Raw genomic sequence first — 25326 nt, 5'->3', positions numbered from 1 at the left:
GGGGCGGCCGGCGGAAGGGGCGGGGCGGCCCGCTGCCGGCCGGCGAGGTGGGCGGTGCGCCGCGGTGGCGGCGCCAGCACAGCGCTGCGGCCTGTCCCTCCCCGCGGGGCGGGAGCGGCGCCTGGGCCGGCCACGGAGCGCGGCACGGCCTGTCCCCGGCGCGGCTTCCTCTCGCCCCGCTCCCCTCGGCCGCTCCGGGCAGCGCGCTCTGCTCTGCTCTGCTCTCCTGTCGTCTCCTCCATCCCCCGCGGCCCCGCCGCCCTCCGGGCTCTCCGCCGCCGGGGATGCGCCCGGCCCCCCGGGGCAGCGCCTCCGCCCGCCGCCCGGCTCCCTGAGCAGGCTCCCTGCCCCCCGGCCCTGCTTCTCCCCTCTCAGGTGCGGGCGGAGGCGGTGAGCGGGTGAAGCCCCCGCCCGGCGGCCTTCCCCCATGGTGGGCTTCGGGGCCAACCGGAGGGGCGGCCGTCTGCCCTCCCTTGTCTTCGTGGCGCTGCTGGTGGTGATCGCCATCCTCGCCTTCAACTGCTGGAACGCCGCGTCCCGCCAGGCCCTGCTGCAGGAGGAGGTGGCCGAGCTGCAGAGCCAGGCCAAGCGCACCGAGGTGGCCCGGGGCCGCCTGGAGAAGTGGAACTCGGACCTGATGGGCAAGGTGGACTCCCACAAGAAGCAGCTGGAGCAGAAGGAGGCCGACTACAGCCACCTGAGCAGCCAGCTGCAGGCCAGGGACGGCCAGGTGAAGAAGTGCGAGGACAGCAAGGTAAGGCGGAGGGTGCTGCCCGGCCCGGCGGCGGCGGGGTCCCCCGGGGTGTGTGAGTGGGGGGGTGGCTCTGCCCCGGGGGACACCGTTTGTTCTCGCCCGGCCATGGCCGGGGTCCCTGCAGCGTCTGCAGCCTGAGGGTGAGCGGAGCCCCCGAGGCGCGGGGTTTCTGAACGCACCCCAGGAAAGAGCCGAAAATGTCCAGCAAAGGCAGTGTGTGTGCTACCAATGAAACTCTCAGAGCTCACTGTTTTCCAGACTGCTGTCTTTAATTTTTTTTTTTTATGAGCTTTCCTCCTCTGCTGAGTTTATTTGATCTCTTGTGGTCAGTCAAAAGGCTGCGTACAGCCTTAAAACTGCAGTTTGTTCGGCCTCAAGGAAAATGAAACAAGTGTAATGTTCAGGAGTAGCACCCTGAGCTGGCCTCTCTCCAAACGCATGGCACGCCAGGGGCTGGTCCTTATGCAGATGGCATATACTTGAAAAAAATAAAATCTTGCTGCTGACATAACATCTGATTTTCATTAGCTGATAGAAAATTCAGCCTGCCCTTTTCTGTGGAGGTGGCCTGGGGATTTCTTTTGTTGTGGAAGGGAAGATGAGCGAATGCATCAACATTCACTGTTCTGCTTTCATAATAATCGCAGACAACTCTTTCCAGAGGAGTTAAGCAGACAAGTTCTTTTACTTGTACGTCGGGTACGGTAGTGAGGACTCTATTTGCATGTAGTTCCTAATTCTGCTCACTGAACAACACTGTTCATCACGGTAGGATTTATGGAAATATCACACTCTCGGGCTTATTACTGGCTAAGTTTGTTTTTCTGGCCCTTTCATGTCACGCATTTGATGAGCAGTATAAGAAAATGCATTTGGTTTTCACAGAAAAATCTGAATACCTACATGTCTCATTACAGACTCGTTCAAATTGATTTAGTTTGTGTTAAAGCTGTGTTTTCTTTCCTGCTGAACCACTACAATTAAGTCATTTGTATGTTCAGCAAACATGTTTTTTAAACTTTTAATTTGTTTTTTTTCTGAGATTGGAATGAAAAGCCTGATTAGATTTGTCATGGTGGATACTGGTGCTCTCTGTTGGAAATAGATGCAACTAACACCATTGTGATTAAAAATACTGTGATACTATAAAATCTAGTTTAATTTATGAATAATCTATATAGATACCAAAAGAGTTAAGTCTGATGAGCAAGAGAAGCTGAACTCAAAGCAGTTAGGTTTTAACAAAAATGCTTCCCCTTGTTAAAGACAGAAAACTAGTCATTTTCTAAACTGTCGGGGTCTTGGGGGGCCTGCTTTGTGGTTGATTTTTTTTTTTTTTTAGTTGAACTTTTACATGCAACTAGAGGGCCAATACTACCAGAGATGGTGGTGGCTTGAAAACATGGAAGGTGGTCAGTCAGGGTACTGAGCTGGAGCTCCCTTTCTCGGGCTGCTGAGGACACTAAAATCACAGGAGTTCATGGCCAGACCGGGCACATCAATGGAGGCAGTTTGCTGAAGGTTGATAAATGCATTGAAACTGCCTCCGAGCTGTGGGCTGTTGGGGAAGTGGCTAAGGATATTCAAGGGAAGTAGTGTAGGTGGGTACTTGTCGTATGGCTGTTCTTTATGGAGGTGAAGCTGATTTTGTGTTCCTGTTCGTTAGCCTGCGTTCTCAGGGCAATGAGCTTGTTCTGTGTGTTGTAACTGACTGACAGGTGTAGAACTCCACTGGTGGTATCCAGGGAAGTTCTCAATGATTGGGCTGCGTGGCAAGGCTTGCTTTTAACACAAGAAATTTGTGGGGTTTGGAAATCTGTAACATTTTACTGTAGAACACCAGGAGACAAAGTGCGGGCACAAGTCAGGGTGTCCAGAAAGGGTCACTGGAAGTGTCACTGGAAAATGCGCGTGATACAAATGGAGGTGCTGGCGAGCTGCTCTGCCTGCTGACCACCAGGGTCTTCTCCTGAAGTCTGGCTGGTTTGAATGCTTTCAGAGGCTGGCACCTCACAGATGTGACTAGTAAACCTCACAAATTAATTTTGTTGCTAATTGTGTGCATACTGCAGTATGTGCTCTGTTTCTTTGTTCCAGAAGGTGCCGTTTAAGGTCATGTGAGCTCGTAGCTTTTGAATATCATCATCTTGCATTCAAAATGTTCAATATGCCTTGATAGGCAAGAATAGCGGTAAGCTTTATCAGTAACCAGTCACTGTCCCTTGTTCTTTTCCTCCCATGTGAGCTACTGTCATGTTCTCAGTGGCAACAATCCTATTTTTCTTCTTAAAAACCACTTTAAGTGACTGTACTTTAGAGAGTAGAGAATAAAGCTGTGTTTTAGAGAATAAAGACCTGTTACAAAAAGATAGTGAGTAGTAGGCATAAAGTGTCTGACCAAAAAAGGCTTGAATGGTAATTTTTTTTCTCTCAAAATAGAATTTGGCAAGGATGTTCTTTGAACAAACCAATGTCCGTTTGTGAAATGCAGGAGCTATAATAAAACACCAACACTGGTAATTCCCAGAGTATCAAGTGATCACGACGGATCAAGGCTTTTTTCATGGAAAGCTTGTTTGAAAGATGCTGCTTTGGTGGCTATCATTGTCAGTTCTGCTTTATGCTCCTTTGTCTCCCTAAGAGATTCTTTGCCTTGAGATCATGTAAATCAAGTGTGCCTTTCCCAGTGCTGAGGCAACTTGGATTTCTGCAGGCTGCTTCCTCCTAGCTCAGTGCTATCTGTAGTCAAGCCCAAACCCTTGTCTCTCCCCTCCCTCCCCTTGCCTGCGTAATGAGCCGGTCACACTGCACCAGAATATTGTTTGCTCTTATGAGCAGGTGTAGTAGTGTGACCTAGTGTCTTGTGTTTAAAGAAAAAAGGGGGGGGGGTAGAAAAAGCACGAGTTCTTGGGAATTCTCTTCTGTCACTCTGTGATGAGCTCATGCTGGACCTTTGAACAAACCGGGGGGATTCCCCTCTGGGGAGACAAGCAGGGGATTGCCCCAGTGTCTGGAGAGGTGACGTGTGCGGAGTTAGCATTAGTTTCCTGAGTATTTCATGCTTTTTTGCAGTATACCGTGAGGATACTTTTTTTTTTTCCATGGCTTTACGCATCCCTTTGCAATAAGCTCAATAAAATGATTGAATGGCAGGAATTTGTGGTGGAGTGCTTCCAAATGGCAGCTGTCCAGTGTGGGGGGTTTGTAGCTCAGTGTTGGGTACCGCGGCTCTCGGGAGCGTGCCTTTCTCATTCCAGAGCTATTGCCAGCAATGCCAGATGTGTAATACAGCCTTGCCCCTTTGGTGCCGAGAAATGATGCTTCCTAGGATGCAACTGTTTAGTAAAACATCCTTGGGAGCAGCTGGTTGTGTTCTTTGTTGCCAAAACTTCTTGATAGTTCCTCAGTCTGCAATGCTGTAGTTCTACAGCAGTGATGTTGAGTGCATCTTCCAATCTTACTGCATGTTCCTCATGATCACAATGTCATCTCAACACTGTACTAATTGCTTGATGATAGCACTGCCTATTCTGAAAAAGGCAGTTGACCATAATAGAAAGACCATGGAATTGTGGCATGTAGACCCTTGTGCGAACAGACTTTTGAACAGCTTTCAAAATCTAGCAATGTGTTGGGAATGCCCAGGCTTGTGAAGCTGCACAGAGGAGCACGGACACCTCCTCGTGCTGCTTCGACAGGCAGTTCGGAGGATGACCTTGCTCGGTAAAGAAATGACGCACGGAGAAATAGGAGTGGATGTTTGCACTTTTGCCGCTCGCTTCATCGGGAATCATTACCACCCGAGTTGTCCTGCCATACATAGAGATAAGCTCTGACGTGTTTATAACTTTCTTTCTTTACATTGCCTCTCATTATATGACAAACCTGTTACGATTCAGACAGCGCTGGAAGGTTGCCTTGCATGCACGTAGCTCCAGCACGCACAGGATTTTTTGACGTGCTTTTCCTGTGCAGAGCTCATTGGGCTACAGAGAATTTCTTTTATACATCCCAACTGCTTTGGAAGGGATCTGAGAAGCCACTGAGAAATATGAACAGTACAAATAGGTCTAGACTCAAGGAGGACACAACTCGGAAAGAACTGGGCTTGTGCCACAGTTTGTGGAATGTTGTTTTTTGCATGTGTAGGTGGAACAGATCCCATGAATCATAAAAAAGCTTCTCCCCTTTCTGTCTCTCAGATGAGGGACATTTGCTGTCAGCTAAGCTGTTTTGGATATAAATACTGTCACTTTTCTCTGAAATTCAATATTGCCAGAATGAAAGATTGTGTGATAAAATCGATGCTGCCTTCAAACCGAGCTCCTCCTAACAAACAGGCAACCCTCCCCCAGCCCATTGCACATCAAATGTTTTATAGGGCGAGCAGAAGCAAGCTGGTGGGAAGGCCCTCTGTGTTATCAGTTCTGACAGATGAAGGTTTGAAACCGACCCACTACTTCCCAGGGTCTCCTTTGTTTGTAGATTTGTCAGGTTCCAGGAAAGAACCGCATTAGAGTGGATGACAGGAAAAATTTGGTCATTATTGCCAGTGGCTTTGCAAAATAAAAAAAGATGCTTTTTCATGAATGCTCAACAAATCACTGTCTCTGTACCCATTCCCCTGTCCTAGTTTGATGACGAGCTGGGTGCCTCTTAGAATAGAAAGTCTTGGCAGTAGCTTTCATCTTGTTCTTCTGTGTGAGGTCCCACCACGGGGTTACTTGCGCTTCTGAAATAAAGCCCAGGCAGTCCAACGCAGGCTTTGATTTAACCGAGTGTCCTTCTTTGGGCTCCTGTAAGTAGAGCGCCTTCAGCCTCTCGGTGCGCCGAGCCGCGTGTAACTGGTTCACGGTGCTCTGACATGCCGAGAAGGCTCCGTACGGGCCATATTGGGTGTTTTTAGTTTCTTGCCTATTTCAGGGCAGTATGGGCAGGGTTCTCAGGTTACCAAAAGATTGCATCATCCGCATTCGCTCTTTTTTTGGGAAAAGCCTTGTGAGTTGGCTGGGCGTTCCCCCTGCAGCGCCGATGCCTCTCCGTACTCCAGAAAGGCTCTTGGCTTTTGGTCTGGGCGGTGGGGCAGGGTCTGCTGCCGGCTCTGCCCCTGTGCGTTGCTGCTAGGGATGAGCCAGGACGCTGCAGTCTGGCACAGAGGGAACTCTCGATGGAACGCTCCGTTTCACGAGGAGCCTCCGTTATGTGACTGGAGCTGTTGGATGCGTGCCTCCCTGTACACTCTGTTCTGCAGAAAATCACGATTTCATCAGTTCTTGTATGGCCATAGCTCTCCAGTTCTAAACGCCTGCCCCAACCCATATGGGACAAATCAGATCCCACAGTCCGGGGTTGGAGTGCCTCTTTTAAAAGCAAAAACATTCCGTGAAACATTCTTAGAGGCATGAATAATTTGATAAAAGAGAATGTAGAGCTGGGCGGAGGAAGCCTTTAAGTAAGGGCATGTGCCTGGTTTGTTTTGACAGGAAGTGCAGGAAAGTGGCTCGGACATTGAGCCTCAGAGCCTGTGTGGGATTTGGAATCGCCTGTGTGTAGGGCAGCGTGCTTCGTTGTGTTCTGAGAGGTAACTGAGCTGGTAACCCAGGAGGGACAACCCTCTTCCAGCACCTTCCCAGAGTTACTGTTTATATTGATCACGAAACTCCAAGAAAAATAATTTCAGCATCAGTGTGGCCTGATGATGGCCGTGGATTTCTTTCACCTTTCTCAGTATGTTCTACTGGTGCATCTTTCTCTTCATGTCTGCTGTTTTTTTGTAAGAACAAGACAAAGCAACTTTACTTAATGACTTTGTGTACATGCGTTTGTTATTTATTGTAACTGCTGGTTTTTTCCTTACTAAAAATACCAAATTAAAAGCTGTTGTGGAAGTCTACTGGTGTTAGATTCTCTCTTAAAATGCGTGGTATGAATATTAGGAGGCATCACATTAAAAATTTACTTTACATATACATTAGGTAGAAATTGGTTTTTGCTAATGAAGCTGCGTGTTTATTTTTATACATTTATGCTTCGACATTGGAAACTCACTGTCTCCTGCAGTATTAGAATGCAGTGTATTTATTTTAGTCCTGACAGAATCTACCTTTTCGATAGAAATATGTTCTGGAAATGAATTTAAATCCTTGTTAGCAAAGCCTAAATATAGTGTTCAGGTTGGTGATATCACTTAGAGCTAACTAAATATACATTACTTATATTTACAAGAACTTTGAACGCGTCATTCTGATAATCCTGTATGTGTGTTGTCTTTACAATGTCTTCTCAGTCTAAACCCTAACTGCTGATTGTATTTACATAACCATTTCTTTCTTCCAGATTAAGCTGCAGAACAACATATCCTATCAAATGGCAGACATACATCGTTTAAAGGGTAAGGAATTTACGGGCAGGCAGTGAAGCTGTGTGTGTTTTAACTGCCGAGGTGCTGCAGCACACGTTTTAAATGAAAGATCAAGTGGTGCTGGAACATGGCCTAATGTGAGAGTTCCTGTATTTCTTCGTTACCTGGGCTGGGGCAGTGCAGGGCTGGCTCTTGTAGACTTGGCTCTGCTGGCTGCCCAAAGAACGGGTGTTCTGGCACTCCGAGAGAACAGAGTCGTTTCTGTGACCATATACGCAGTTTAGTACGGTTTGGATCAGCAACATTGTGATACTTAGGCTGGGCTTGAAAAGGTCCAGAAAACATCTTTTAAGGCTGTTAAATACAAACATGATTACAATTACCATACAATAATCTTATGCCAAACTAACAGTTAATGCCAAAATCCGTACATGCCTGCAGACAACATACTTGGCATTTCTGCCTGTATCTATGCAATTGCAACTTGAAATAGTAGGAAGCTTAACAATTATTTGTAGCCTGAGGAGCAGGGAGAACTGCTACAACAATTACTTGTGAAGACAGGAAATATGTATTGGGTTTATGGAGAGTGGAAAGGCACCTTCTTTTGTACATTTGTAGCAGAAAAAGACTATTTGACCGTTGTGCCTAAAGTAACCTAGTAGTACTTTTGTGTTACTCAGAATAACAGAATCTTTCAGGAAATTAAGGAGATTTCCAACAGATGGGTGAAATAGCATTGTGTAAGTCTTCTGAATTAAAAAGGTAAAGAAAAATTTAGGAGTTTTGGCATAGCGTCAAAAGAATTGTGCTATAATTCATATGACATCTGGCATACATGAGTAAATTGGCATCTTTTTCAAGTTAGTTGAGCAAATTTTTAACTTATATGGCAATATTGAAAGTTGTATTCACCGTGGGGCATTTTTTCTTATCTTTCCGTATTCATGTTGATTTTTGCTTTTTGCTCTAGAACAACTAGCAGAATTACGTCAGGAATTCATTCGCCAGGAAGATCAGCTTCATGAGTACAAGAAGAACAATACTTACCTTACAAGGAGATTGGAATACGATAGGTACGTCTTCAGGAATGTTAGTGTCTGTAGTGTTTGTGTGTGCGTACTGGATGTCTGTATTTATTAAAAAGTGTAAATTAATGCTATTTCTGCTAATTCTCAACTTGAGTGTACTCGGTGATATAACTTTCACTTAGCTAGTTGTTTGATTTTTTTTTTAAGTTCAGGTTTTTTGTGGTGTTCTACTCTTCCCCCCAAAGTGAGATATTATCTAAGAAAAATGTGACTTGCTAGAATTGCTCAGCATTGGACAATTTAAGCAATGCATCTTTTGTAAAGTGAAGATCTTAGTTGACAAATATTTGGAAGAGTTTAATCAACACAGTTCTGTAAGCCACCAGGGTTGTTAATTGCTGTCTTTCTAAAGTGTAATTTTATTTTTTTCCACTGAAGTTGAAAGCATTGTGTATATCGGCATTTTGAGTTGACTGCAGCCTTTTAAGTTTACGATGGAGAAGCAGGGAGAACAACTACTTCTGAAACTTTGAGGAATGGGAAGATTAGCACTTGAGAGAACGGTTGAAACTTTCACACACCCCATTCTTTACGAGTGTTTGTGGGAGACAGGGATGTTGTTGAATTGGGTTGGTCTCTGTGTGGCTTGTGTGAGAAGTTGGGACATCTCATCTGCGTCATTCAGATCTTGTTATTTGAGTTGAAGCAGTAACTGATAGTAGTAGTTGTGCCTCTTCTGTGTTGACAGCCATGGGAGATATATTGTTTTCCTAGTGGAATTAATATATGCTGATGACAGATTAACTGCGAAGCTTGAATTTTCAGTTGCTTCCCAGGTTTTCAAGCAAATATGTTCAAGGCCATTCTATTTATTTTACTGTTTTTCTGCTCTGTCCCTATTTTTTCCAGTTCTGCTTTCTTTCTGTATTCAGTCCATTTCCACTCCATACACATTCCAGGACAAGGCTTTTTGGACAGACTATTCTAGTTATATCTCAGGTTTGGCTTTTTGTGCCACTTCATTTTTATATTTTTTTTCCCTATTTTATTTATGGGAGAGCAGATACAAGAAATTAAATCCAACTAATAATGTGTTTCTAATCAAGTCTGCAGTGTGGGCAGCAGATCAAGGAAATGAGACTGCAGCATGAAGAAAACATAAAGAAATTAATGGACCAAATTGTGCGGGAACAAAAGGTAACGTGTGGCTAAGTTTCGTGGTTGAATTAGAAGAGCCCGAAGTCTGCTGTTGGTTTGACTCTGCATTTCAGAAACATGGAGGCCTTTGGCATTTCTCCCCCAAGTTTTCGTTAAATATCGTCCTGGGCAGACCTAAGTGGGTGGTAGCAAAACAGGCAGATGTTCTTACACTCAGTCGGTGAACTGAGCCTTGAAGATCAGGCTTTGTTCTCTGCTCTGTTACAGCCTTCCTGCATGACATCATTGCTAAGGATTTCAGTTTCTTCTCTGTAAAATGGATATTACTTTATAGCTCTCCAGGGTAGGATCTGTGTTCTTACAGCCTTATATAGGTTATTGCAAAGGGAACCTGATCTCTATTGAGACCTCAAGGTGCTAATGTGATGCAAATAACAATGGTATTTGAATGGTATCAAGGGTGTCATTATATGGTGCAAGCTGCCAGTAGAATATGGGCCTCTTTCCTACAATGAGACGAAATAACCTGCTCTTCTTAAAATTTCATTTCCTTACTTCATCTCCATTTATAAACATTTCCAATAATAAGGCAAACTTGAAGTAGATTTCAGTCGGATCTTTCCTTAAAATCCAGACTTGTTTCAAAGCCTCTGACCTGAGGCTTAAGGCGAACGATGCCCTAACCTCTTTGCATTATACTTAAGAGCTACATATGCCAATGTAAATGTCACCCAGCCATGCTGTATTTTACGTTTTCTGTTAAGTTACGTGTCCATGCTCTACCTCCTACCCTCAGGGCTCGGGTTTGTATATAGAGGACTTCTGCTGTTGTTTGCTTTGGTGATCATCTAATTCATAAATGCAATTTTGCTTACCCAAAGTAATCTTGAATTTGAAGGGTTTTGTTTTGTAATTTTCAGGGATGTGCTTAATATTAGTTCTGTGTGAATTTGTTCTAACAGGCCACACAAAAAATTCAGTCCAGTAAAGACACTGAAGTAAGTCCCAACAATGCTGACCAGGCAATATCTAAGACTGTTCCAGAGGCAGAAGATAAAAACGCTGTAAAGAATGAGCAGCCTTCGGATCATGTTGTAAATGGCAAAGGTATTTCCTTTTTGTAATTTCTGATAGATAATGGGCCAGTTGTGTTGTGTCCTTTGCTATCATACAGAATCGTGCATTTCTCTGAAGTAGAACCATGAATTATTTGGCTCAGATGACTTGGTTAGCTGCATGCGATTGCACTAAACTGGAGTAGATAGGTACCTAGAGATCGGCACGTCCTGTCGTTAAAGTAGTTTCTTGCAGAATCTTGTGCGAGTCTTGTGTTTGCATTGTTGGTTCATTCGGCATCTCCTTCCTCACGTGGCTGGTTGTGAACTGGGGACTGCCTCTCCACCTCCTGTGAGGTGCCTTGGGGTGGGCTAGGGATGGGGCATGTTGTTGGGGAGCTGGAATCTGCACAGAGAAGGTGACTGGAGGCGAGGAGCACCGGAGCCTTGTGGGAGGGCTTTAGCTGGGTGAGGCAGCGGAGCAGTGGGGACCTTTCGTTGTCAGGAGCTGTACGGGAGGCTCTCGGTGAGTAACTGTTGCGGTTGTTGCCTCCCTGCAAGGCAGGTGGGTTCCTTTGTTTCTAGTTCTTGTGCTGCTGAATCAGCACTTTTTGTATCAGCTCAGCGTCTGTTCCGGCCAGCTTCTTGCAGCAGGCTTCTCTTATTCTGCCACCAAGAGCAGCGCATCTGTTTCCCCTCCGTTTCTGAAGATTGCACTGACTTTGGGATCACTGCTCCAAAGCAGTCCTCAGCGGCTTTGGCAGTACAGCATAACGAGTGGTGTAGTTGCCTTTTTGCTATGGGACGTGTTCTGTGGATAAAGGACTTTTCTTCTGGTCTTAGAGCCTTCCACAGGGGGGAGATTCAATGTTCAAACATAAAGGTTAGGCAGAATATCCTATTCTTGTCTTACAGAGAAAATCAAACCAGGAGGAGATGCAGGCATGCCTGAAATAGAAGATAATGACCCAGCTAAAGCTGAAGATACTCCCACTGGTTAGGAGAAATATTCTAATACTTTCACATTTGGGTTCTCGGTGACGTATATATATTCTGTTTGAATACCATGTGTTTCATAGGGAATACAAAGTTTTGAAATCTGTCTATGGTAACAAAATTCAAGTGGAGCGTAATTTTTACTGTGCTTTAGAGGTTTGAATTCTAAAAACTGAATGCTTCTGATAATTATTTCCTCCCCCCCCCATCTTGTATTTTGTATTTTCATCTATGGTTTAAATACAAGAAAACAACAACAGCAACAAAGTTTACAAGATTGTTAGAGGAGGACCTGGTATATAGTGTCTGTCTGTTTCATGTAAATGCTTTTGTCCATGTATTTTATTTCAGCTTTAAAGAAGCCACTTATTTCAGCTCCTAAAAGTGAAGGTCATCAGCCCGTTATAAATCTTCCAACCGAACAGCCCCATGCTCCAAATCTGGCACCAGGTAAAATTCTTATTAGCAGGTGACAAGTCACCATTTTGTGGGAAAGTTACCATTTAATACCTGCTACCTGTCATGAATGTTAGATGTACGTGGCCAGCCCCTTTTTTTGTGGTTGATCTGGTTACGAGAAGAAAACCAAGGATCAGTTTCTGCAGGACACAAGATTGAGTGTATTCTCAGTCTGTATCCTGAGGTTGCTGGTTGTACCACCTCTTTTCACTCCCCCAGTAATGTCTGAGCCTTTTGACCAACTTCAGCTAAATTTGAGCATTAGAAGTTTCAAAGATAAGTGCTTCAAGATTTCTCCACTGGACAGAGGAGAGTAATTGAAGTTAGTCCTTAGGGGTACTAATTAGACAGGGCTGGAATGTTTCATCAAGAGTTGATTGATCTGCTGGTAGCCAGCTAGAGATGAGACAGCAGTACTCCGCTTGCTCAGTGTCCTCCCGTTTCTGAGAACAGCTCACTTGAGGGTGATGCGGGGGAGGATTAGGACATGAGAGAACTAAAAGTACTGCACTGAAAGGATTTATAAGAATCGCGGTTAGAAAGGACACAAATCCATAGAAAATACGCTTAAATTTAGTGCTCGTGGATCAAGTCACTTTAATGTCAAACAGAACATTAGGTTGTATCTGCACTGCAGGTGGCATGTTCAAATACCATCTTGGTAAAAACCATTAAATAAAACGTACTTGTTATGTATTTGTGACGTGACCAAACAGCTTGAAGTTTTTTGTTATGCCCATCGGTGGTTCTTTTGAAAAAAAGCCACAGAAGTATTTCTTAATTTCTCTCCTTTTGCAGTGGATGTGTAAGCAGATTAGAAAACCAAAGTTGGTGAGCTCAAAGTCTGTGAACACCATTTAAAATTTATTATTTCCAAATGTCAAATATTTTAAAATAGTTCATTTCTTTTTGTTCTTCTGAGGTAGTCTTTTGTTTTGACTTTTATTAATGAGAAAACATAAAAGATAGCAAGTTGAAAGCTTGCTTTGTTGAATTTAGTTTATCAACAGAAGGCCAATGTGAATTTCAAGGGGACTGGGGTTTTCTGTATTCCTTGGATGTGTAGTCCTGTGATTCTGCGTATTATTTTTAGCATAATTTCTGTGACCTACTGCAACCTGCTCCTCAGATCATAGCTCTTGAAACAATAAATGATGCTTAGTAGATTTGAAAAGCAGAATCAGCAGGAGGATAAAAAAAAATACAGAAACATATTGTTCTGGGCTTCATCAAGCATTTAAGTACATACAGAAAATCGGCTGAGAAGGTAACGACTTAGGATTGATTACATATTAAAATGTGATTAATTAACTTTTGTGATATCATGATAACCTTCTTTTGGACCCATGTAAAAACGGAACATGCTTCCTCGTTCTGTAGGTTTGCACAGTGACAATGATGGAAATGCTGACATTGCGAAGCAGATACCTCCAAATTCTCTCCAGCACCTAAATTTTGAAGAAAATATGGAAAACCAGAAAGAACACAAAATTGAGACGGACCATATAAAGATTCCAAAGAGCAGAGTTAGTGACTTGCAGAAGATGAAGCAAAGTAAGTCGGCCAATATCTCATACTTCAATATATTAAGAAATTTGCTTCATTTTCTATCTGTAATAGTGCCTGCCTGGAGAATGGGAACCATTGCAGCAGGTGGCCTTCTGGAGAGTACGCCTGAAAAGAAACGTAATATGTTACTGTGCACAAGATACGCCTTAATGTGTCATCTTTCATATATATATTTATATATTCAGTCTTTTAAAAAAAAATTGCCTATAGGAACTTAAAATGTTTTTGGAAATTACTACACATTTAAATAGATTAAGTAAAGACTTTTGATAGATGCACAATACTGAGTTACTTACATTCCCGCTATATTACTTAACTTAAAGACAATGGTTTGGACAACATCGTAATCAGTCAGTCCCTACACAGGTGGACTTTGACTTTGGTGGGATATGTGTATTGGCCGGAATTTTGTTCTGACGAGGTGTACCTCAACCAAGTTATTTTTAAAGAACTAATTCTCATTGTTTAGCGTTTGGGGGGGGAAGGGGCACCTGGAAGAAAAAACACAGTGCTGAAACATCTCCTTGGTTTTTACCCAAATAAGATGTTTCTTTATAGCTATTATAAATTCAACTTTAGATTTTGTTGTGCTCACAGCTAAGTAGCTTTCACTTAGGCCTTGGTTTCTGTGATTAAAATCTGTCTGTACTCCCAAGATGACAAGTTATTACATTGGAACAGCCATCTTCAGAGTCAGGAAAATTGGGAGGAAAAAAGGATTCTATAGCCTCCTGCTGGAAACCTGTATTAATTCTGTGGATCATACACGCAGTGGTACAGAAATAGCAATTTTGCTGAAATAGAATCATGGATGGGTTTCAGTGATCAATGAAGAGAATTCTGAAAGCTAGGGTTGCTCTCAGGAATGTGAAACTATGAATTCATTTTTGTCACAGAAGATTCAGTTTGTGAAGTTCCTTTCATTAGAGTTAAGTTGTTCTGGTTCCTTCTTGTGGTCTAGAACTTGACTGGCGATTCCGTAGCTTGCAGAAATTGCAGGAAAAAAGTGTTAACCTCTAGCAATCTCTTAAATGTTCCCTGAATAACAGAAATAAGTGTGAAATAATACTCCATTTGTTCTTGTAAAATGCTTTAGCTGCTGTTCTGAAGCAGAGGTTAAAGTAAAATGGGGCCTGTGAGCATATGGTCAGGTTTGCGAGCAGGTAGCTGTAGGGGGGGTGTTGGCGTAAAGGGGTGTACGGGGGTGCAGGAGTCCAGCGTGTTCTGTCCTTGTCCCCCACCCCCTTGCCACCCCCAAAGGCTCCGAGGCCAAAGCCCGCAGATCATGCCAAGCCTCACGCGAGAGGTTTAAGAAGCTCCCTGATGTGGTTTGTGAGCCATTAACGACTTTGGGAGAGGTGCTGCCCTACTGCAAGACACGTCTCTACAAGTGAGCGGGCAGAGGGTTTGAGGAGCTGCAGAGCCCTGGCAGCACGGTCTGACACCCGGGGAGGTAACTGAACCAAGTCTCAGTCAGTTCGAGTATGGTGACAAGTGGGTAACGGGGATTTTCCGACAACAGGTTGTGTCAAAGGGACATGATCTGAAAAGAATGTATTCAAAGGAAGGAAAGCGGTAAAAACAGGAACGTGACTTTGTTGTAGGCAAATTACTGGAGACCTGCTCAGGAACAAATTGCTATTTGGTGAGCGCACAACTTTAAGAAAAGAACATTCCAGGCATAGGTATCGCTAACACTTTTATTTGGAAAGCTGCTGTGAGATTTACAGAGATGCTCCTTTCCTTGGCACTGTTTGGGATGTTGAGTGCTGGATGATAAACAGTGTATGAGATGTGGGTTCAGCAACACAAACGTTTGTAAACATAAAGTAGTCTGCAGTAAGAATGGAGAATTACTGCACAGAGTGAGTGACGAATAGCAAGTGAGCAGGTCGGTCCAAACCGATGTGGTCAAGAGTGGAAGTTGGTTGCTAACAAATGTCTGAAGTGAGGTTTTTCTTCTGGGATGTGTTAACAGGAATGTCAAATAAGATAATAACACGGAGTAAGTAACTCTGGTTTACCTAGAGCCTCTGAGGCCGTCCTCTGGCTTTAAATATCAAAGAAAGATGATGGGAAGCTGGAAGGAATTCAGGGGAGAGAAAAATAAATAAATAGGGTTTAGTATAAGGAGAAAAAAAGCTCTACAAGGACCAGGTTTGAAGAGGTAGAGAACAGACATTGATTTACTATATGGGGTTTTGGTGGGTTTTTTTAGAAATGGATCTTTAGGGAAGGCTTCAGTTATTTCAATATCACTCATGGATCTTTCCGATGAAGTGGGATAGGTGTATTCAGAATTGGCATGCAACCTGTGCAAGCTTTTCTCTCACTCTGTGTATCCTGAGGTTTACAAGACTACTTAGTTTATCAGAGGAGCCGCTCATCTGGCTGAGTGACTGTAGCTGACATGAGAGCCCTTCGTACTGTGGGTGTTGGGGTTTTTAACTGGGTTGGCCGTCTGCCCTGTGATGGATTGAGTGATGGGGGATAGCTGTGTAGGCAGGAGTAGTGGATGAAGCGTCTCCATGCAGGATCTGAATGGGTGCCTAGGTCAATAATCCTCACTGATGAGTCTTCTCCTTTTCTCTTTGCTCCCTCACATTTGTAATACCTTATGTTGTGCACTGTAATGATACAGTGAGGGAGGGACTTCATCACGTGTGGAAACAGCTTATCCAGGTAGAAGATTTATGTCCTGACTGATCAGCAGGGAGCATTCTGAATGGTCCATTGGTGACAAATTCATCCCTGGGCTGTAGAGACGCCCGGCTCCGGCATGCAGCTTTCGCTGTAGAGACCTGCCTGGCTGGGCTTTTGGTTCCTGAGCGCTTCAAAACTTGCTCTGCATCAGCCCATGGGATGAGAGGAATGACCCTCCTTGGTCAGGTATTTGTCATACCTGTCCGCTTTCAGAAGCAGGGAACTTCTTCCCAAAGGATATTTTACTTTTAAAATCTATGCTATCAAAATTAAAAAGTAACTTTGGTACTAGGCCCAGAGACGGGCATGTTGCAGCCATCGGGCTTTAAAAGAAGCAGAACCTGAAAGTGGCTGCAGCAGCATCGCTGTTTGTGCTCTTACCTGGCACCCTGGGAAAGAGCTGGGTGCAGCAAACCCCCAGTCCGTGCTGCTCGTTAACGCTGTCCTATAAGCAAGTCCTGAGCAATGAGCACGTGGACAGCCGCTCTGAGTAGCGTGTTTGTAAGGATCCAGCTTTGAGCAATACCCCATGTGTCCATTCAGAATTCATTTTGGTAAAAGTTACCTGCAGGTTTTAGCATCTGTGACATCCGTATGGGATGTCCCGTGCTGTCACGAACCTCTCGTGCTTTGTGACGATGTATTCCACCATGCCTCAAATTAGTCAGTCCATGTAGTAGTGCCTGCATTACAGAGAGCAAGTCATGCTTGGAGTGATTGGAGAGACCCAGAAAGGCTTCAGGTGTCTGTTGCAGAAAGCAATCGGTGCGTGGCTGGCTCGAGCTACTGGCAACTCCTCCTGGTGTTTGGTATCCCCAGAGCCTTGTCTTAGAGCACTGCTGTTCTCCCGCCGTTGTGCGGGAAGTCATCTACTGCCTACGGGTTTGCACGCCTGGCTCTGCACACGGTGGAGTGGCTGTCAGGACCGCTGAGCCCAGAACGACTGTTGGTGAGCCTCGGCCTTTCCTCCCGTGCTCTGAAGTAGCTCGAGCTAAACCACCAAATGCTTCGAGCAGAGTGAAGCCTGTAGCGAAAAGCAGCCACGCCTGAGGCTGTGCCGGAGTCCAGCTCGCCAGGGCTGTGCCGAGCGCCGGGCTGCTCCCCGAGCTCCAGCTCGTGGCCGCAGGGGCTCGCTGTGCTTCCTAGGATCTCGCTCTGAGATTTTAACCTTTCCTTCTTTCCACTTAAGTTTATCCAGACCTTGTTTGTCACAGTATTTCTGGCATCTCCACAGGCTTGGTTTTCTGTAAGTGAAGTGTATTGGTTGCCTTTCCATAGCTTGTTTTATATTAAATCTGTGCGAATTGTACGGTTCTGTCTGCTTCTATATATAATGCAGTGTCCAAGAATACAAACAGTAATAGCAAGGATTGCTGAATTAAGAGATGAATAGAGAATGAGTAACATATTAAACTTCTGATATCTAAATGGATCATAGTTTCTTCCTGCTTATTTTATGAAAATAACTGAAAATTCTGTTTCTGTACATTTGAGCTGCACTAGATGTGATTCTTCAGCTTTTCTTCCCCACCGTGCTGTTGTCTCTGTCCTGATTTTTATATACTGCCACACATGATAGTTTTCATTGTTTTAAGAAATAATTTATTTTTTACATCTGTCCATTGTAACCTCAACCTCCTTTTTAATCCTAACGTTTAAATCCTATTCTTCAGTTTTACTTCTCTGTTTAATTGCTTCTGCTGTGAATCACTTAACGTCTGCCTTGGCAGACTTTTTTCTCAGTCTGTAGAGATTGTATTGCACTTTAATCCTATTTTTTTCCATTTATCCATAATCCTTCCAGGCTGGTATCCTCTGCAGACTCAGTGTTGCATTCTTTAAGCGATGGGAAGCAGACTGAACTGCATTGGACGTGAACAGATCTCATATCCCATTAAACACCAGCTCTGAACTTGACATCACACCATTAATCTTCCATTGTGTGCTTGGTTGACTGTTGCGTCATTTCATACTTCCAGCTAATTCTCATTTTTCTTGTGCATTGTTTCAGTATCTGGAACTATTCTTAATTCTTTGCTGGGAGACCAAAAATACTGGATTTGGAACATTTTGAAAACTGTTAAAGCTTAATAGGAAACCAGAGTGTAAAGCCAAATTAATTAGGTAGTTTAAAAAAAGTCAGTTCAGAGGGCAGGTCTCTGCTGGATTTTTACCCTTGACAGTGTGGTACGTGCTCTGCAGCCGTTACCCTGTACGAAGTCAGCAATATATTGCTCCATCGTGCGCAGGAAAATGCCAGTCCCCCTCCGAAAAAACTCTGGATACAAAAACTCCCTCTGTATGCACTTCAGCACTTTAAGGAAAGTTTTATTAGTGTTTGTAGGTAATCGAGGGGGGAGCTTTTTGTTTGGATGCTTACTCCAGCTCTCTTCTCCAGGGAGCGACGTGTGTAAGGATCAGATTGCACAAGACCCGACTGGCCGAGCACGTCCCCTTTGCACAGGGGCGTCCATCAGCCTTGTTGTCCCCCTGCCCAAACCTGCTCCCTCTGCCCCCGCTCCGTTCCAGCTGAAACTCCCGCGAGAACCCGCGGTCAGCCTTCGTTTAGGATCTTCCTGTTTCTTTCCTCTCTGCTTCTGACTTAATCCTTTGCCTACTTCACAGGCCGATTCTTTGATGAGAATGAATCCCCTGTTGATCCGCAGCAGGGTTCTAAACTGGCAGATTATAATGGGGATGATGGTAACGTGGGTGAGTATGAGGCAGACAAACAGGCTGAGCTGGCTTACAATGAGGAAGAGGATGGTGATGGTGGAGAAGAAGACGTCCAAGGTGAGCTTGGGCCTTATCTCCATCCCATTGTAATAAAATCCACGCTGAGTTTACTTGTTGAATTTGTGTAAAGCCTCGCTATTTTTAGCTGATCGCAAATTTCTAATACAGAATAAATAACCTTTAGGCAACCTTTACAATTCGGTCTTGCTCCCTGTGTGAAAGCAATGTTGCAGCAGTTTCACCGAGAGGGTTTTGATTCCTAGTTTCTGCTGGGAACATCAAGACGCTTCAAATTTCAGAAATGGTTTTGCCTAAGCCCCCAAATCTGGTATCGAGCTAGTTGGGATGCAGTCGCTGCTGTTACTGAAGCCACTTTCAAACACAGAAGCATAGTTGTTCTGACTGCTGCTCTCGGCTCCCCTGCCCTGAAGCGGCACGCGGCGAGGTCTCCGTTAGCAATTCCAAGTGTGATTTTCGTGCATTGTACACAGATTCAACAGGCTTCTGGTTTTCCTTGCTAACCTAACTTCACAAGTCATTAATCTGGTGCCAGCCTAACGCCTGTACGTGCATGTTCGCCACCTTGTTCTGCATGCAGTTCAGTGCATCGCCTGGCCATCGCTTGTCTGCCGTGTATCTGCCACGTTGTCTACCCTTCTCCATCTAGTTGTCCGGTAATGCTTTGTGAAAGGTTTGCATGTCTGTAGGGGGAAAATGTTTCTGTAAACGTATCTAGTATTTCCAGTTAAGGAGAGTGCAAAATAAAGAGGGGGGAAAAAACCAAACCCCGTTTGAAGTTCTACGGGCACCCTGAGTTTGATCCTCATAATGCAAGTTTTTTAGCTGGTAGTTCTTCAGACGTATTTAATTGGTATCCAAGCATAATTAATGACTAAAGCTGATAAAAAGCGACTGATTTCTGTGGGCATGCATCTAACTATGCAGTGTAAGCATTTTTTGGCTGGGCTGGTAGTTTGAAACTCATGAACAAGCAAAAGAAAAGTATGGATCAGAACCCTGGGCAATTAATTAACTTACTGATAAAAATGAAAACGCTGCTGCTGCTCCAGAAGCCGTGGCCTGTTTTATTACACTTTTGCTCAAAACTGGAGCAGCGGAGTTTAGCCTCTCTGGATTGCTACGGGCTGCTCCTCTGGACGGGCTGTTGCTGGGCTGTAACATGCTCCTACAAGCGTGTGTGCAGCTGGTTCTGTCGATGCTGTGAAGTAGGAGACTTGCTCCTGATGATTATGATCTCGTAAGGAAAAGGAAAGCGCGGTACGTCCTGCATGTTTGTACCTCTGAGCTCTGCTCTGCCGACCGGAGCGCTTGGGCGGGTCGGGGTTTTCATGGGTTTTAGTTCAGCTCCCCTTGGTGAGCAGCGGGCAATGCCCAGCTCTGTGCCTGGGCTTCGGAATGCAGTTCTCAGTCTTAACCAAAGCCACGTAACTGTTAGGGAAATCTGTGCTAACTCCACCATTTCCCTCAGCCTGTGGGCTCCTCGTTACCCGCAGCTGCTGCGCTGCTGAGCCAGGAGGAGGAGGTGTGAGGAAGAGGAGGTGTGCTGCCCGGGCGGTGCGGGGACGCAGCTCCTGCTGTAGCTCACAGCTCCGTGCTGGTTTGCTCGTCAGCACGAATCATTGCTGGGGTGGCCTTTGCTGGGAGCTGGTGGCTTTAGGGAGCGAGAGTTCACACCGTGTTGGTTGTAAACAGTTACCCGTAACATGAACAGCGTTCTCTAGTCACGAAAGGCTGGGCTTGATGTAGTAATAAGTGGTGGAAAATTGTTAAAAACTTTTTTAAAAGATTTTGCTTATGCAGCAGCTTGCTGTGCAAGGGATACTGAATAAATCAGAGCTCGAACTGAAAGGGGCCTCATAAAAGTGGTTCCTGTTAGAAGTGGGACCTGTCAGTTCACTGCTCAGGTGGCTTTAAATTTGGACTTGGCAAAAAATCTTTTTTCTGATCAAGGCCTCTGTGTATCTGTGTGCACGTAATGTGTTTCATACCTGGTCGTAAAGGTTAACGAGAGACTTGGGGAAGCCTTCTCAGGAAGAACAGGCGAGCAACGGACGTCACTACCTCAGACTTGGTTTTCCAAGCCCTCTGTTCTGTCGCTTCCTAATAACTCGACTTGATCTGAGGTACAAGTCACACAGTGGTACCTCGTACTTCCAGAAGGAGCATTTTAGAAAAAGTGTCTGCGTTAAGTCTTTACACTAATTTGTGTGCGGGGTAGGAGAGGGGAGAACTGGGGGGGTTTGGAGGGAGAGTGGTTATAATTTAGGGAGGAAAACCCCCTGAATTTCTGACTAAAAGCTATTAGAAAAACATCACATGGGTTTGCGTTAGGCTAGAACAAAGCTTGTGGCATGTGCAAACAAAGCAATGTAATTAAACATGTTTTTCTGTTGCCACTAGAAATGTGTGGGCCTTAGATCAAAATTATCAGAGGAAAATACACAAATCTGGGAGACAGGCTCGAGTGAAAGTCAGTCTCCGGTCTGACATTCCTGCTTTTGGTTGGAGATGCGAGGTGACGATATTTAAATACACCTGTTTGAAATGCGAGGTGGTGGTTGAAAGTTGTTGGCTTCGACTATTAGTAAATCTGGTTTAGTGGTGGCCGGTCGGTGGAGGGTTACAGAAATCCGGCGATGTCCAGTGCTGTGGTGGTAGCTTCTTACCAAACGCGTGTCACGTAGGTGACTTCAGCCTTTTGCTGTTGGGAGTCGGGTACTGACGGGGACCCACCTCGCTCGCAGGCTGGTGCCAGCCTCAGCCAGCTTCTCCTCTAGTAAAGGACTTTAGTAAACTTCGACTTTACTCTCCGTTCCTCTGAACACACATCTTTCCTGAACATGAAGGAACACAGCTGAAATGTGGGAAGAGTTTATTAATTGAGACAAACACAAGTTTTAGGGCTTTTTCATTTCTTGAGGAAGGCTGGGGACCCACACAGGACATATCTGAATGATGGCAGGTAGAATGCAGAATATTGTATCTTAAAACATCACTTGAAAAAATACTGAATGTGCATTTTCTTGATGGATTTTTTGTATGTGCTACAGTGAATGGTTATGCTGAGGATGCACAAGATTTTTTTATTTTATTTTGATTTTTCATGAGGCCCAAACCCAAGAAATAGAAGTCAAGAAGTAGATAAGGTAGAGTGGTGGAGAGACACAATTTTTCTGGATGTGAAAGACGAGGTGAGCGCCCTCTGCTCTTCAGGCCGGGACAGAGCCGTACATCTGCCGTACGGAGCAGCTGACCCTGAAGTGGCCATTTGCCCTGCCAGGGAGTCCCCGGCCCGTGATGCCGTTACTCCGTGATTCGGGAGTAGTGTTGTTGATCTCGCAGGAGCTGGGCTGGCTGGGTTCGCTCCGGTTGTGAAGAGTAGTGGTGAAAAACGTCTTGTGGATTCTTCAGCAGTGCTGGGAGAGAGAACAGGGATTTATTTCCATTGATAAGAGATCTGAAAAGGTTGAGAGCTGCCTTTTACGTTGTTAAAAGTCTCTCTTCAAATTTTGCCCTCAAGCCTGAGATAGGAGATAGTGGTAGTAAAAACATTGACAGCGAAGTCAATTCCAGCATTAGTAAAAACCCCAACACTGAAAAATGTTGTGCCGTGTTTGTGTGGAGAGGATCGGTTTTTCCATTGAGAAGTAGGTGGGAAAAGTATGGCCATGGCCTGGGGGGGCCCTACTGAGGGCTCTGTGCTTGTCCCCTCGCTACCAGCCCTTGTAAAATCCTACAACGCGTTACCCCCAGAAGGGGTCAGAAATGGCAGCGTGACTCTCCGGAGCGGTTGGGGTTTAGTGGGAGAGTTCAAAACCTTTAGAGGAAGGTTCTCAAATTGCAGTAGGAAGTTTAACCAGTTCTACAGTCAATAGATCTCTGAAGCTGGCTGCAGTAAAGCCAGAGGTACTGAACAGCGCCAGGTCCCCCCGCTCTTCGAGGGGCCGCTCCCAGGGTGCCAACAGCCGGACGTGGTCGCAGGCCGTATGCGTTCCCCGTAGCTTTCCTGATGACCTCACTCCTGTAAGCAGACGAGGCCGATTCAGAGCGGACGTACGTGTTAGCAGCGCGTTCTGGGAGTCTGCTTGTATGGTGTTTCAGTAGTATCACGTCCGGTTTGATCTGAATATTTTAATTGCAGATGATGAAGAGAGAGATCTACAAAATGACCTCGTTGATTACGGCAAGCCACGCTTCAGCGATGGCGTTCTTTAAGGCCCGAGTTGAGCAGAAACCACGGCTGAGAAGAGATCTCCACTGAGGAACTTGAAGTGCTGCAAAACTGAACCATTTTTACGTCGGCGTTGCTGACTTTAAAGGAAGCTGATAATTAAAAGTGATGAGTACGCTCGAAGTCAGCGAAGTGACAGAAGGAAACAGTTCTGTACATATGTACATAGTTGTACTATTGCAAATTGTATTAAAATACATTTTTGTTGTTACATTGAGCCAATTGCTTAGACTGTACCTTATCTGTAATAATCTTTACATTTAAAACCAATATTATAAATACGGGCTGAATTGTTTCTGCAATTTAGAAAACTTTGTAAACTGGAGAACTTGTACAGTTTGTATCTCATGTAACAAATACACTGTGGAAACAATGTACAGCCAAAGGACTCCTTTTCTACACTACCTGTGTGAGCAAAAATATTCCTGCTTCTCTCACGAGTGCTGTGGTTTTGCGTTTTGCAGGTGAGCTGTCAGTTGAGAATGAAAACTGAATGTTTAAAAAATTGCTCCTTCCTTAATGTGACCGAGGAAAGGCTGTGGCAGTCTCTGGGAGCAAGTACCGTGTTACTTCTCATATCTGGCGACCCAGTCTCAGAGCTAGTGCTGGAAAGCGGTGATGATAGAATTTTGATAACTTGATGCATCCTGAAAAAGTTGTGTAACTAACAGCTTCTTTTAAAAGGTAATGCGAATAATTCAGCAGAGCTTGTAGGGAATCTCTGTGTAGGTGTGAAAGAGAGCGAGCGCATCGGCTTTGTGGGAACCCTGAGGGGAGGAAGGACCCTTTCCCTCGGTAAAATGCTGTACGCCCTGGTTTACTGTCTCGAGAGCATCCATCCTGTGTCGCAGCCATGCAAGTTAATTTACAATTTAATACTTTGATACAGATCTCTCACATCTGCCATGGTCCACGTTTTGATTTTCTATCTCGGAAGGTTTGTAAGTTAGATACTTTTTGTATTCTGTGTTTCAGCACTTTCTGAATTTTATGGAAATGATTCTGTTGATCTCCAGTAGTGGAAATCAGGGTTATTAACCCAACCTGCTTCTCCAAAAGGGCTACTGTGAAAAGAAATCATCGGGCCTATGACATGGGTGATTGTACTTTCTCTCTGTACTCAGGTTCCAATTTGAAGTAACAGTTAAGGTTTGCTCAATGCCAATTCAGTGAACCTTTTAAATACATTTCAATGGTCATACTATTTTACTTTACTTTTTTTGGCTACAGGTTATCTTCTACCAATCAGTCTTAAATAGGCAAGAAATAAAAATTTCAGATTCTGGCAATGCATCTCAAGGATTTTTTTGTTTAAGGCTTGAGCTCTTTGTTCCATACTTGTGGGAGGCAGATGGGGGGGAAATAGCCCTTTGCATGGTGTGATGTACTTTCAGTTGAAAATAAAATGCTGAACCTGCTCAGAATTAGATACCGTACTAATACCACACAGTAAGTATGAACTTGTACCAGGATTCTAAGAATAGCAGTCTTCAGTAAATACTGTATTTAAGCACGATGGTTTTTTGTTTGTCTTAAAATGTAATTTCACCCTGAATTAGGTGTTAACTTGATTCTTCTAATGAAAGCAACATTTATGGGTTCTAATAAATTAAGTTGTTTAAAGTATGTGAGGCTTCGGGCTTTTTTTTCTTTTGTTTTTTTAAAATTGGATTACCTTAGGGCTTCACCTCAAGGTATCTTGAGACACCAGGGCGGTTGCAGCCGTTTCACGGGGGCAGCGACGGGGATGAGGAACTCGCCGTGTGCCGCACGGTGGGGCAGAGCCACCCCGAAGGCAGGACTCGGCCTCCAGCGCCGGGTGCCTAGCGGGGACGTGCACAGCAACACGGCGCTGGGCTCTGAGCTGCCCTTTGGGTAGGTAAGAAAAGGGCGGCAGCGTTGTACCCGCTGTAGGAAGCCTTCCCGCGCTCGGCTGCCTCTGGCACCGCGGGGAGCTGCTGGGGCCAGGCCCGTCTGCAGTGCTGGCGCTGCAGCCCTGGCGCTGCAGCCCTGCTCCGAGGCTTCTGGGTGAGCACACGTTACGGAGGTGTAGAACTGAGCTGCCCTTCGATAGACGCCTGCATCGGTGCTCCCGCACAAGAGTCAGGAACTTTCTGTTACGGACCCACTGAACCTGTTGTGGTGAGGAATCTGCGGTGATGTTCGCACCCAGATCTTGTGACCGTTCCCTGACTCAGCCTGGTGTTACCTTTCTTCCCCAGTGGCGTGATGAGGAGATACAACATCAAATG

General features: G+C 44.9%; 1 protein-coding gene across 2 annotated transcripts; it reads left to right on the top strand.

The window, feature by feature from the left end:
* Positions 1-24700, top strand: GOLM2 (golgi membrane protein 2). 2 transcript variants are annotated; one of them, XM_075764356.1, is made up of 10 exons: positions 1-754; positions 7091-7145; positions 8089-8191; positions 9253-9343; positions 10267-10411; positions 11275-11355; positions 11707-11805; positions 13195-13368; positions 18712-18879; positions 22985-24700. In XM_075764356.1, the coding sequence occupies exons 1-10, from the start codon at positions 428-430 to the stop codon at positions 23056-23058; spliced, it is 1317 nt and encodes a 438-aa protein (XP_075620471.1). In that variant the 5' UTR covers positions 1-427; the 3' UTR covers positions 23059-24700. The 2 variants fall into 2 exon arrangements, with proteins under 2 accessions (XP_075620471.1, XP_075620472.1); XM_075764357.1 differs by lacking the exon at positions 18712-18879 and having other exon boundaries at positions 18-754.
* Positions 24701-25326: the final 626 nt, after the last annotated feature.

The sequence above is a fragment of the Balearica regulorum genome, chromosome 12 (genome assembly GCF_011004875.1).
Source record: "Balearica regulorum gibbericeps isolate bBalReg1 chromosome 12, bBalReg1.pri, whole genome shotgun sequence".
Classification (NCBI taxonomy): Eukaryota; Metazoa; Chordata; class Aves; order Gruiformes; family Gruidae; genus Balearica; species Balearica regulorum.
The sequence above is the reverse complement of the archived record's forward strand: the minus strand, read 5'-3'. Positions and strand labels throughout refer to the sequence as shown.

What these genes read in the sequence shown, in the direction of transcription:
- GOLM2 (XM_075764356.1), top strand. Translation starts at nt 428, where the DNA reads ATGGTGGGCTTCGGGGCCAACCGGAGGGGCGGCCGTCTGCCCTCCCTT. An exon ending in AGCTGAAGATACTCCCACTG is followed by an intron (nt 11,356 to 11,706) that starts GTTAGGAGAAAT and finishes ATTTTATTTCAG; the next exon opens with CTTTAAAGAAGCCACTTATT. An exon ending in TGCTCCAAATCTGGCACCAG is followed by an intron (nt 11,806 to 13,194) that starts GTAAAATTCTTA and finishes CTCGTTCTGTAG; the next exon opens with GTTTGCACAGTGACAATGAT.